The following is a 13,025-nucleotide window of genomic DNA, read 5'->3' as shown; positions in this document are numbered from 1 at the left end:
CTAAAAATCAATACATATAAAAAATTTTTAAAGATACTGATATGAGGTAAGTAACCATTATAATTTTAGATTTACTAAAACAAAATTTTTGCACTTTTCAGAATTTAAAAAAATTGTTCACCTCAAGGGAAATAAAGAGTAACAAATGGGAACTATTCACTCTGGGTAAAGAGTCTGCCATCCTTCAGACTCTAATAGATTGGGCTACAGATGAGATTTTCATGTGTATATTAACTGCTACTCCCCATAAAACACAATCTGCCATGACAATTGGAAAAATGAGTTATTTTGGTATATTTCAATAGGACAAGGTTCTGAGAATTTAAAGATTTTTGGCCAGTATATATTTAACCATAGTTTTGTAACTCGGATTAGTAAGAAATGACCAACACATCATTTTTATTTGGAAAATGAATTTAATAGAGAAAAATATTTTCAACATACTAAAAGCTTGTGTATAAATTAGTATCATAATATTAGATATTGCTTAATGCATGGATAGACACTAATTGAAAGTACAGTTATATAAACTTGACACAAAATCCCCAAGGTGAAACAATCCAAAATTTGACTTTTTAAAAATCTAATAGAGATAATTAGCCTAAACTGTTGTCAGTTATTTTTTTTTTTTGGTATGTGTGTAAAATGATCTATTTGATCCCTTCTAGGCAACTGGGATGTCTTGTGAGAATAACATAAGTTGATTAAAAAATTCATTTTCAAGGTAGGCTTGCAAAGCAAGTTAAAAAGGCAGAGAATTCAGGCCACTTAAACTTGACTTCAACTGGAAGAAGGTCTTTCGGGGCATGAATAAGCAGTCATGCTAAAAACTGCCTTCCTGAGATACCAGGTTCTAAGTCTGGGATGCTTCAAATTTAAATAACGGATGATTCTACTATGATAGTCATAACTTTCAAATGTTAAACACTTTCATTTAGCTTCTGATAAGGCATAGTTTACACTGTGATGTGTATACTCAGAAGTCAGCAAAGATTATGAATTCCAGAATGATTAGAGTAGGAAATCTCAGGTCAAATTGAGCAAAACTGGGCCAATATGGGTTAGTGCAAAGCTATGACCTTGTGACCTGAGTGCATGACATGGTCTCTATTCAGCCACTTCAACTACATGTTGCTTTGAGGTGTCATAACAATGCCCTTTCTTTGGTATTGTGTAAACAGCACATATCATTACTACTAGCTTTTGTTATAAAATCTGGTGAAACGCCATCATGAGAAGGTCATGTTGGGAAACCTTCCCACAGTGCAGGTGTTCCCAGGCACATCAGTTTGGAGCTCAGAGGTTGCGTATGGCTGAATCTTCTCATTTCCAAGAGCAGCAGATCAGAGTACCCTCTTATCACTCCACACGTGTGCAATTATGAGGCTACATTTGTCTGTGATTGCAACACCCCTTCAGTCAGTGCACTTCTAGTTCCGTTCAGTTTTAAAGAGTCGGTTTTCTAGAGTTTAGTTTTCCAGTTTTGAAGAACTTCTTTAATTCTCGTAATTCCTGAGGCTTCAAACTCTGATCCACCCCTGGGGTCAATTTATAGCTCAGAGGTGACACAATATAACCATTTTGGTAAAGACAGATTCTCTTGCAGAACTCAAAGGTACCAAACATAACTCCAAAATATGGAACTATCTGTTTAAAAATAAAATAAAAATCATGTTAAAGTCTTAAAGTGTCAATGTGTCTGCAATCAACTTGAGTCAGGGTAAACTGAGTTAAAGGCTGTGGATAATACAATGTGGTAATTCTTTTTGGAATCAGGGAAGGTGGCAGGTGGGGGGTGAGGAATGGCAGAGCAGTTGAATGGCTCTGGGGAAGCATAGGTCTGGATTAATATACACATAGACAATCTGATACTTTCTGTCAACATATGCCTGTCTTGATTGTACCCGTTTATGTGTCAACTAATGTAAGGTTAATCCAGAGTTCTCTTTAAAAAAAAAAGATTTTATTTATTTATTTTCAGAGGGAAGAGAAGGGAGGGAGAAAGAGAAGGAGAGAAACATTGATTGGTTCCTTCTTGTATGTGCCCCAACCAGGACTGAACCCAGAACCCAGGTATGTGCCCTGACCAGGGATTGAACAGCTGACCTTCTGCTTTGCAGGCCAATGCCCAACTTACTGAGCCACACTGGTCAGGGTAATCCAGAGTTCCTAACCTTTTTTTTTTTTTGTCATGGAGTTTCTTGGGAATATGATGAAATCTATGGATCCTTTCCCCAGAGAGGGGCACACATGCACACACATCCACATTTTTGCAGACAATTTTAGGATGGGGGTTAGGTTCCCATTGGGAGTCCATGAACCCCCATGGTAGGAACCTCTGCATTAAATGATTAGCTCCTCTGGGATGGGGTATCAGATGCCCCAACATTGCACAAGGTCTTCTCTCTTCAGGGTTGACAGCCAGGCTGTACTCATGGGCCTCTGGTTACCATCAATATTAGAGTGGGCATCTCCATCCAAACTACACGTGGAGTGGCAAAGGAACTGGAAGAGGTAAAGAAACAGTAGAGAGTGACGACTCTTCTCACCTTCAGTAAGTTGGCTGCCAATCCATTCCAGAGCCCCAGGACCCCTTGGGCCTTCACTATCTGCCGGAAGCAGTCCGTGGCTCCTGAGAAATGGACGTCTACTCCCCCACAGTGGGGAAGGTAGGGGCTCTGAGCCTGAAAATAGAAGATGGGATGAAGTAATTTAGTCACCAGGAAATAAATATTCCAGTCCAAGTAGCCAGGCCCTCAAGTCTGGACTCTGGATGCCATGCTCCTGGCCAAGATGATGGCAAGGAATGGCTGTCACAGGGCTCTTCTTGTTCCATGGGCTTGGAATGAATATTAACATGCAGTAAAGTCATGACATCACTCACAAATGTGTGGCTTCTTTTGCCTGGAAGGAAACGGCCATTTGGGACAGCCTCAACCTCACACTTAACATTCTTTCTCAGCCTATGCCCTCTGGATACGATCAACACACACTCCCGTGTCCTTAACCTTGTTTGAGTGTCCCCATCTCCTTGCCTTAACTGATTCCTCCCCTTGTTTAGACTTCTGCTATGGTACAGTCTATCTGGTAAGAGTTATCTGGGTACAATATCTGGGCTGGCAGCCAGCCAGCTTAGGGGAGCAGGTACTGGGCCTTCCTCCCTGTTCTAGCTCTTTAGGGCCTAGGACCCTTCGAAGATTGCATATATCAGGCACTTAGGAAATGTCAAACCAAATTTCCTTCAATATCAGTGTCACTAGTAGCTTTTCTCAAATACAACTGTTTGCTTGTGACCAGGCTCAAATAAGCTATATATGAATTGTCATGAAGTAAAAAAAGAAAGAAAGAAAGAAAAAAAGGCCAATATTTACCAAATGTTAGGTGCCAGGCATTACACTGAGTCCTTTACATGTTCTGGCTCATTTAATCTTCACAAAAACCTCACGAAATGGGTAATATTATCTTATTAGCCAGATTTTAGAGATGACAAAATAGAGTTGGTAAAAGGATAAATCCCCAAATTACAGAACATGAGAGACAAAGCATCCATCTGAATTTGGGTATGTTTGATGCAGAATGAAGCTCTATACCACTAAGCTACACTGTCTCCTGATGCCCAGCACTGAGAATGCTATCTTATCTTAGCCCTTGATACGCTTATTACCACACATCAACGTTGAATGTGGCTACCACAGCATGTGCACTGAATGAATTCTTTTTCTTTAAATCCTTACCCAAGAACATGCTCATTGATTTTAGAGAGAGGGGAAGGGGGGAAGAGAAGGAGAGAAACCTTGATGTGAGAGAGAAACATTAGTTACCTCCCATATGTGCCCCCACTGGGTACTGTTCTCGTATGTGGACAGTTTTTCTATGCATACAGATAGAAGACCAAATCCACAACCTAGGCATGTGCCCTGACCAGGAATCAAACCCGTGATCTTTCAGTTTATGAGACTATGCTCCAACCAACTGAGCAACACCAGCCAGGGCACTGAACGAATTCTTTTTTTAAAAAAATATTTATTTTTAGAGAGATGGGAAGCAAGGGAGAGAAACATTAATATGTGAGAGATACATCAACTGGTTGTCTCTCACACACCCCCAACCACAGACCTGGCCCACAACTCAGGCATGTGCCCTGACTGGGAATTGAACCAGTGACCCTTTGGTTTGCAGGCTGGTGCTCAATCCACTGAGCCACACCAGCCAGGGCTGAATGAATTCTTTATGCTAAGACTGGAGCTCATGGTGTGGTATGAATCAATGCCTCTACAAGTGTCATACTAAACTGATATTCAGAACACAGAAGAAAACATGTATTGCTGGTTGCCTCCTGCTAGGGACTGAATGTTTGTGTGCCCCCACAATTCATATATTGAAGGCCTGATCCCCAGTGTGATGCTATGTGGAGATGGGGCCTTTGGGAAATGATTAAGTCATGAAGGTGGAGCCCTCATGAATGGGATTAGTGCCCTTATAATGACAGACTTAGAGAGATGATCTCTCTTACTCAACCATGTGAGAACATGGCAAGAAGGTGGCTGCCTGCAAACCAGGAAGTAGGTTCTCACCAGACACTGAATCTACTGCCACCTTGACCTTGGACTTACCAGCCTACAGAACTATGAGAAGTGTTGTTTAAGCCTCCCAGCCTATAGTATTTTGTTGCACCAGCTTGAACTAAAACACATCCAAATGAAGAAGGAATGGTAAGGCTATATTCCAGTGCTTCTCAACCTTAGCTGTGTATCGAACTAACTAGAGAAGCTTTTCAAAACCATCAATGATTAGAATCCACCCCTAGAGACTGATTTAAATGACCTAGGGTGAGGCCTGGACACCAGCATTTTTGGCAAGCTCCTCAAGTGGTTCTTATGTGCAGCTAGGGTTGTGTGGGCCCTCTAAAGCACAAAGCTGCTCAGGGTCCAGACCTGAGTCTACTACTTTGCTGCTGACACTGAGAGTGATTGGGAAAAGTATGTGGGCCTTAAAACCAGACTGCCTGGACTGAGTCCATGCTTTGCCACTCACTAGCTCTGCGACCTTGAGCAAATAAATGCCTTGACCTTCAGAGCTTCAATTTCTTCATCTGTAAAATGGGGTGATAATAATACCTACCTTGTAGGATTATTGTCAAGATTAAATGAAATACATGTAAAATGCTTAGAACAGCATTTGACATATAGCAAGCACTATATAAATGACCACTGTTATTAATATCATTATTATTTATTATCTAAATTTGGAGAAGAGACAAGCATGCTGAGGACTAAAACAACCCACTCGAATGCTACACTGCCACTTGCCCAAACTGTTTCTTACTAGTGAAGAGAAACAAACATGTCAGGCTGCTAGTCACAGGACCTGAACTTAAACACTCCCTCCACATGAAGCTAGGCAATTATCCCATAGGTGTCTAGACCCCAGGATGGGCATGCTGCATTTTGCAGCACAGCGCCATCTGAAAAATACCAGAGGAGCCAGGTGCTAGTCCTGGCTCTGCTGCTATCTGTATTACCTTGACCAAGTCATTTAGTTCTTTGAACCTAAGTTTGTTCACATGTCAAGTGGGGAGATTGGAGTTAAATGACCTTGAAAGCCCTTTCTTGATCCTATAATCCAGGCTGCTGGCCCTACTGTACACTTCTTTCTGACTCCAAGCCTTCAAACCTACCATTTCCTCCATCTACCTGGATCTCTCTCATTGATCAGAATATATATCACTTCCTCTAGGAAGTCTTCTCAGATCCCCAAAGTCAGGAGCCTAGTAAACACCTTTGGTCACATTGTACTTCTCCTTCATGGCATTTGACACACTTTGTAATGACTTGGTGTAAAATTATTTCTTTCATGTGTTAATTTCTGTGGTGTAAATTCTTTCTTTCTTTCTCCCCCCACAACCCTGACCTCCCAAACTATAAATATCATGAGGGCAGTGACCATGTCTCCCTTGTTTGTGGTTTTATCCCCAAAGCCTACCAATATGCCTGGTATACAGTATTTGCTTAATACATACTGGGGGAAAGAAGGAACAAACTTGCAGGAGATCAAGATAAAAGACAAATACTTCAAAGCCAAGCACTTGATGGTTTCTGTGATAAACTCCAAAGAGGCCTTCCAGCAAAGGCAACATTTCAGGTTGTTTATTCTTTCCATGAGTACTGAAATAAACGTATAAATATATAAAAGTCACACCCTTTGACCAAAGCAATCCTACTTCTAGGAATTTATTGTACAGATATATTTGCCCATGTGGGAACTGATATATTTTATAGGGATTTCTGTTGCAGCATTGTTAGTAACAGCAAAAAATTGGAAATAATTTACATGCCCACTAATAGGAGGTAAAGAAATGCTACATCTATTATGCTGAGGGAAGTAAGTCAGACAGAGAAAGACAAATACCATATGGTTTCACTTATATGTGGAATCTACAAAACAAAATAAATGAACAAACAAAACAGAAACAAACTCATAGATATAGAGAACATTTTGATGGTTGCCAGATGGGAGGAGATTAGGGGTATGGGTGAAAAACGGGGAGGATTTAAGAAGTACAAATTGGTAGTTACAGAATAGACCCAGGGATGTAAAGTAAAACATAGGGAATATAGTCAATAATATGAAAAACTATGCATGGCATCAGGTGGGCACTAGATTTATCAGGGTGATCACTTTATAAATTATATAAATGTCCAATCACTGGGCTGTACAGAGGAACCTAATATCATATGCATATGTTAGCGATGCAGAAGGTAGAGTACATAATTTTAAAAGAGCATTAATCAAGAAAATGAGAAGACAAACCACAGACTGGGAGATGATATTCGCAAAAGACACATCTGATGAATGACTGTTATCCAAAATATAAAAAACACTTGAAACTTAACAATAAGAAAATAACTAAAAATTGGGCCAAAGACTTTAACAGACACCTCACCAAAGACTATATACAGATGGTAAATAAGCATATGAATAGATGCTGCACATTATATGTCATCAGGGAAATGCAAATGAAAACAACCGTGGGACATTACTGCACACCTAATCAGAATGGCCAATATCCAGAACACTGACACCACCAAATGCTGGCAGCATGTGGAGCAACAGGAGCTCTCACTCATTGCTGGTGGGAATGCAAAACGGTATGGTCATTTTGGAAGACAGTTGGCTGGCTTCTTACACAACTAAACATACTCTTAACATATGATCCAGCAATTCTGATGATTAGATTAGGCTAGATCTTGGTATTTACCCAAATAAGTTGAAAACTTATGTCCACACGAAACCTGCATGTGGATGTTTTTACAACAGTTTTGTTCCTAATTGCCAAAGCTTGGAGACAACCAAGGTGTCTTTAGGTAAATGGATAAATAAACTGTGGTACGTCCAGACAATGGAACATTGTTCCGCATGAAAAAGAAGTCAGCTGTCAAGCCATGAAAAAACATAGGGAGAACTTAAATGCATATTACTACGATAAAAAAAACCCAACAATCTGAGTGCAGCCACTGTGGAGAGCAGTACGGAGTTACGTAAAAAAATTAAAAATGGGTCTGCCTTGTGATCCAGTGATCCCACTTCTGGAAATATATCCAAAGAAATCTGAAACACTAATTTGAAAGAATATATGCTCCCCTATGTTCATTCCAGTGTTATTTACAATTGCCAAGATATGGAAGCAGCCCAAGTGTCCATCAATAGATGAGTGGATAACACAACTATGGGACATTTATTCAATGGAATTGTACTTGGCTGTAAAAAGAAGGAAATCTTACCTTTCAAGATAGCATGGATGGACCTGGAGAACATTATTCTAGGGGAAATAAACCAGTCAGAGAAAGACAAGCACCACATGATTTCACTTATATGTGGAATCTAATGAACAAACTGAACTAATAAGCAAAATAGAAACAAACTGACAGCTGCCAGAGAGGAGGGAGGTTAGGAGGCTGGTGAAAAAGGTGAGGGGATTAAGGAAAAGAGAACCCTCACAAACACAGACATATGGTGATTGCCAGAGGGAAAGGGGGATGGGGAAGGTAGAAAATAGAGAAGGGGGGATAAATGGTGATGGGAGGAGACTTGACTTGGGGTGGTGAACATACAATACAATATACAGATGATGTACACCTGAAAGCTATATAGTTTTATTAACCAATGTCACCACAATAAATTCTATGTAAAAAGAGTGATGGAAGGAGGGAAGGAAGGAAGGAAGGAAGGAAGGAAGGAAGGAAGGAAGGAAGGAATGGACTCTGAGAACGCTACATACTATGTGATTCCAACTATCTGACATTCTCGAAAACAATAAAAACAGTAAAAAGGTCAGTGGTTGCCAGGGTTAGGGGGAGAGGGGAGGGGTGAATAGGCAGAGCAGAGGATTTTTAGGGCATTGGAAATACTCTGTATGATACTACAATGATGGATGCACATCATTATACACTTATTCAAACCCACAGAATGTACAACACCAAGAGTGAGCTCTAAGATAAACTGTGGACTCCAGGTGATTATGATGTGTCTGTGTAGGTTCCTGAATTTTAACATGTAACCATTCTCATGGGGAAGCTGGTAATGCATTGTGCAGGCAGTGAGTACATGAAAAGTGTCTCTACCTTCCTTTCAATTAATTTTTTAAATTAAAGAAAGTTGGAATACAATGTTGTATTAGTTTCAGGTGTACAACATAGTGACTTGACATTTATATACCTTATGATGTGATCACCATGGTAAGTCTAGTAACCATCTATCACTGTACAAAGTTATTACAATATTATTGACTATATTCCCTGTCTGTGGACATTCCCTGTCCACATCGCTGTGGCTTGTTTATTTTATAACTGGAAGTTGTCCCTCTTATTCGCTTTCACCTCTCACCCAACCTCCACCCTTTCCTGTCCATTTTGTTGTCAACCTAAAACTTTTCTAAACACATAAAGTCAATTTTAAAGAGGCACTTAAAAGGAGAGACAAAAAAAAAAAGAAGAAGAGCCTGCTAGTTAGAGCAAACAGGAGCTTAGAACCCTTTTCCTGTTGGTTGGAAACAACTCTGTCTTCCTTGGATGTATTGGACACAAGCTGGAGACCAAGCTGTCCCCTTTCCAAACCATCTGAGGACACACCTGCCTGGATGGCAGTTGTGGTGGGAGGCTTTTGTCATCTGGCAAATCCCCAGTAATCAAACGAACAAACAAAAAACGCCAATCGTATTGAAGTAAAAAGACCTTTCTGTTCTGTTAACCACATGGCCCAAGTTTCTCTTGGCAGAGGCAGGTCCTCAGAACTGGGACACACTGTGGCTCTGCAGTAGGGATGTCCACAAAAGTAGGTGCAGACAACTGCCCCCAGCATGGCCCACCTAGAAGATACCCTCCATTCTGGCTGACATGCACACCTCATGGTTCAGTAGCAGGCTGGAGGACTGAGAAGCTGGTCAGAAAGCCCAGGATAACAGGATAACAGACGGAGGTGGGGGTGTGGGGGGAGCAGGCAAACAGACAACAGGTTAGTATTCCACTTGGAAAGAGAGAAGAGAAACAGTTCCTGTGTGCTGGTTGGGGATGGGGTGGGGAAACCAAAAGTGCAGCTGGGTCAGGCTAGAGAAAGCAATTGAGATGCAAGTGAGCAGAGCTGCTGGAGCTGCCCAGGACGGGGTCAGGGGAGCGCATGCAGCAGCAGCTGGGAGTGCCAACTTTTAGTGTCACCTTGATTGGGAGTGAGATCCGGTAGGAAGGGTGAGGGAAACGATTTGGAAGATGAGTTTTCAGAAGTCTGGGAACATACAGACTTGCACATGGTAGCCCTTAGGACCTAGGTAAATGCCTGTTAAAAGAACCGAACAAATGAATAATTAATGCTCCAACCATCCCTGCTTGTCATTATCTATAGAGGGTCTTTTGAGGTTTTGTGATGCTAAACTCATTTGTGTATTTACAGCAATCATAGGAAACATAAAAACACACCTGGACCAGCTTTTATAGTTGTAATCAGGCCTTCAATGCCCTATGTAGATTCTGAAGAGATGCTTCAAGAACAATAAAAATAGCACGCTGGCTTTACTGAATACTTATCACGTGCCTGGTTCTGTATCTGCATTAACCCAATTCAATCTCCTCTCTCCATATATGAGCTAGGCACTATGCTTCTGCCCATGTTTTACAAGTGAGGAAGATGAGGCTCAGAGAGGGCTCATGGCTTACCCAAGTTCATGCAGGAGTAAAGGGAGTGCTGGTATCCAAAGTCCACACTCCTGACTATGGAGCCACTCTGCCCATTAAAGCTTTAAGATGAACACAGCCATCAAAAACAAACAAGCAACAGCTACATGGGAAAAGGAGGTGAAAACTGGCTTCTAAAGGCCCCGTGGGGATTCCACAAAAGTAGGTGCAGGCCGCTTTGTTGGCATGGCCCACCTACAAGGTACCCTCCATCCCATTTCTAGAAGTGGCTTGAGGACAGTGGGGGAGGGGCCAGTGCCAGCGAGGCCAGCAAGCTCTCGTCATCTCCTGACAGCAGGAGGTGCAGATGACTGCTCACAGCTGCGGGTCTTGGCTGACATCAGTCCCTTTCTGGGATGTTTGTTTCCCTCTCCCCTACCTCTCCCTTCACCCACTCTCTGGAGGTGGGGTGAGCATGGAGAGGGGGATCAACTCCCATCTTAGTTGCTATTACTGTTTAGCTGGAGTGCAAAGAAGCCTGCTTAGGGCATTTTGATTCCCAGGCTTTATCTCTTCAAAGGAGTTAGCCAGCTCAGGTCAGGAGAAAAGGGCAGAGTGACTTCACAAAGAATGGAATGAAGAGGGTTCCTCCATATGCCTTCCTTGCCTGACCTCTAGGGATTGTTGTTTCCATGATCAACAACTGCCACACCTCAGGTATTTACCGCACTCTATACCTTTTGGGGAAAAAAAACCCCAAGGGGGAGTGTTTTCCTTTCCCTGCACCTTAACAATGATGCTCAAATCCACCACGTTTAAGGGATATCCGGACATCTACCTGGAGCCCAAAACTGGCCTTTTATGCCAGACTGCCAAGGCAGTGCTGCTGACTTCGGGAGAAGTAGTCAGGCCCCACAGTGAGACAAAAGCAAGGAGCTGAAAATGCAGCAAACTAAAGGTAATGTTCCCATCTCCTCCCACTACACCAATAGCTTACAGCCCAGCAGTGTTTGCACTTCAGGACAGGTAAGCTGGCTCTGTTGGGAAAACAGAGCTCTGTTTCTACTGAGAATGGATGCTAGTCAACCAAGAAACCTTGAACCAGGCCGAAAACTTGAAAACTGTTAGCAGCTCCTAGCAGGTGTGATGATCACGACTTCCTTTCCCCTTGTGGGGCTTTGCGTCTGCTCTCCCAGGAGCTCAAAGAGCCAGTGGGGCTTTCTCCCCAGTCCGTGTGAGCAGCTTGATCAGTTTGTAGCAGGCCAAAGGTCTGTGGCTACTGAATGATCTATGCTCCTCCTTCTGTCTGCCAGCTTCAAGCCTTCCATTGTCAGGCTGCCAGAGACAAAAGCAAGCCCTGGCCAGCCTGCTTTTCCAAAGATTTCCCCTCCCCTCTAACTTGAGTTAACCATTCCCTGGCCAAAGCCAGGCTCTTGCCTGTTTCTGAGCTTGTACACTATTGTGTGTTCTTTTTTTTTCAACTGCTCTTGCAAGTGGAAGGGAAAGCAGAGTTTGCTACCCCCAAATATGCTTTTTTGGATTTGATTATTTTAAGCTGGTTATTAAGAAATGAAAGACTCCAAAAGAAACTTTGACCCTTCCCTCTTATGTGCCTAAAGGAATTCAGATAGAAATGGCTGCTTAAAGGAAGGGAGCTATTACCTTAACATCATAATAGGAACTACATGTTCTGACCGTGGGACCCTAGCAATCTAATAAAGTCTGTTAGACTGCCCTCGAGATCCCATTGTTTTTGCATGACCAGGCAATAATTTGTTCACCACATGTTTGCTCCTTCTCATCTACCTGTGAACTGCCTACTTGCCCTTTGAAGTCCCCAACTCCTAGGACTTCATTTACTATATGTAACTACATTTATTACTTGTACCTATGTAATAAATTTTCTTCTGTTACTCTGCCTTGTGCTAATTTTATTATTGGTCCAATCAGAAGAATTAGAAGGGTAGAAGGAAAGTTATTTTTTTGTCCCACACTGTGAACGCCCAGTTCTCAAAGTTAGGTTTTCTTCTCCCTCTTCCACTACTGCCAAGCCTGGGGCAAAGGAACTGAAAAAGAAATGAACTGACTGCCCAGCACCTGGGAACAAGCCCTTGTACTTCTGGTGGATAAAGCATGGGCCTGAAGAAGGAGAGACCTGGGTTCCATCCCACCCCCACCACTTGTTAGCTATGTGACTGTTAGGCAAATTGTTAACCCTCTGTGTGTCTCATTTCTTCATCTAGAAAAGAGGAATCAGCCCTGGCTAAGTAGTGTGGCTCAGGGACTTGAGTGCAGGCCTGTGAACCAAAGGGTTACCAGTTCAATTCCCAGTCAGGGCACATGCCTGGGTTGGGGCCAGGTCCCCAGTAGGGGGTACATAAGAGGCAACCACACATTGATGTTTCTCTCCCTCTCTTTCTCTCTCCTTTTCCTTCTGTCTAAAAATAAATAAATAAAAATCTTTTTAAAAAGTCACAAAAAAAGAAAATAGGAATCATGTTGGCACTTATTTCATAAGGTCTATAAAAAGGGTGGAATGGGATGCTAAATGGCCTTGTCCATATTATATGACCAATAAATGGTAGGCATATTATTATAATTTTTTAATCCCAGGGAACACTCTCCTTTCATTACCTCCTCCTGACATATTTTGTCTCCATCCTTACCCCTGACAAAAATGCCCAACCAAAGAAGAGCATAGATTTAGACACATTCATTTACATCAGGTCACATTTAGTGAAATTGAGAAACTAACAAATATAAGTTCTATGATGATTTGTCAGGCATTTCCAGGCACCATACACAGTGGTGGGAGGTTGCATCGAAGCACGGGTATACATCCAAATGGTGTTATGATTATTT

The 13,025-nt window shown here is 42.0% G+C and overlaps 1 protein-coding gene across 1 annotated transcript in view; it reads right to left on the bottom strand.

Moving 5' to 3' along the window:
* Positions 1-410: 410 nt before the first annotated feature.
* SLC25A43 (solute carrier family 25 member 43) overlaps positions 411-13,025 on the bottom strand; it is a 32,480-nt gene continuing 19,865 nt past the window's right edge. The window contains exons 4-5 of the mRNA XM_045817560.1: positions 2,550-2,684; positions 411-1,647 (exon numbers count right to left, since the gene is read on the bottom strand). Of these exons, the coding sequence (XP_045673516.1) occupies positions 1,447-1,647; positions 2,550-2,684 (336 nt within the window). The 3' untranslated portion in view covers positions 411-1,446. The remainder of the gene's footprint in view (positions 1,648-2,549; positions 2,685-13,025) is intronic.

Source organism: Phyllostomus hastatus, unplaced genomic scaffold, assembly GCF_019186645.2.
Source record: "Phyllostomus hastatus isolate PE091 unplaced genomic scaffold, TTU_PhHast_1.1 phas_scaffold_28, whole genome shotgun sequence".
Classification (NCBI taxonomy): Eukaryota; Metazoa; Chordata; class Mammalia; order Chiroptera; family Phyllostomidae; genus Phyllostomus; species Phyllostomus hastatus.
This window is presented reverse-complemented; position numbering and strand designations above follow the sequence as displayed.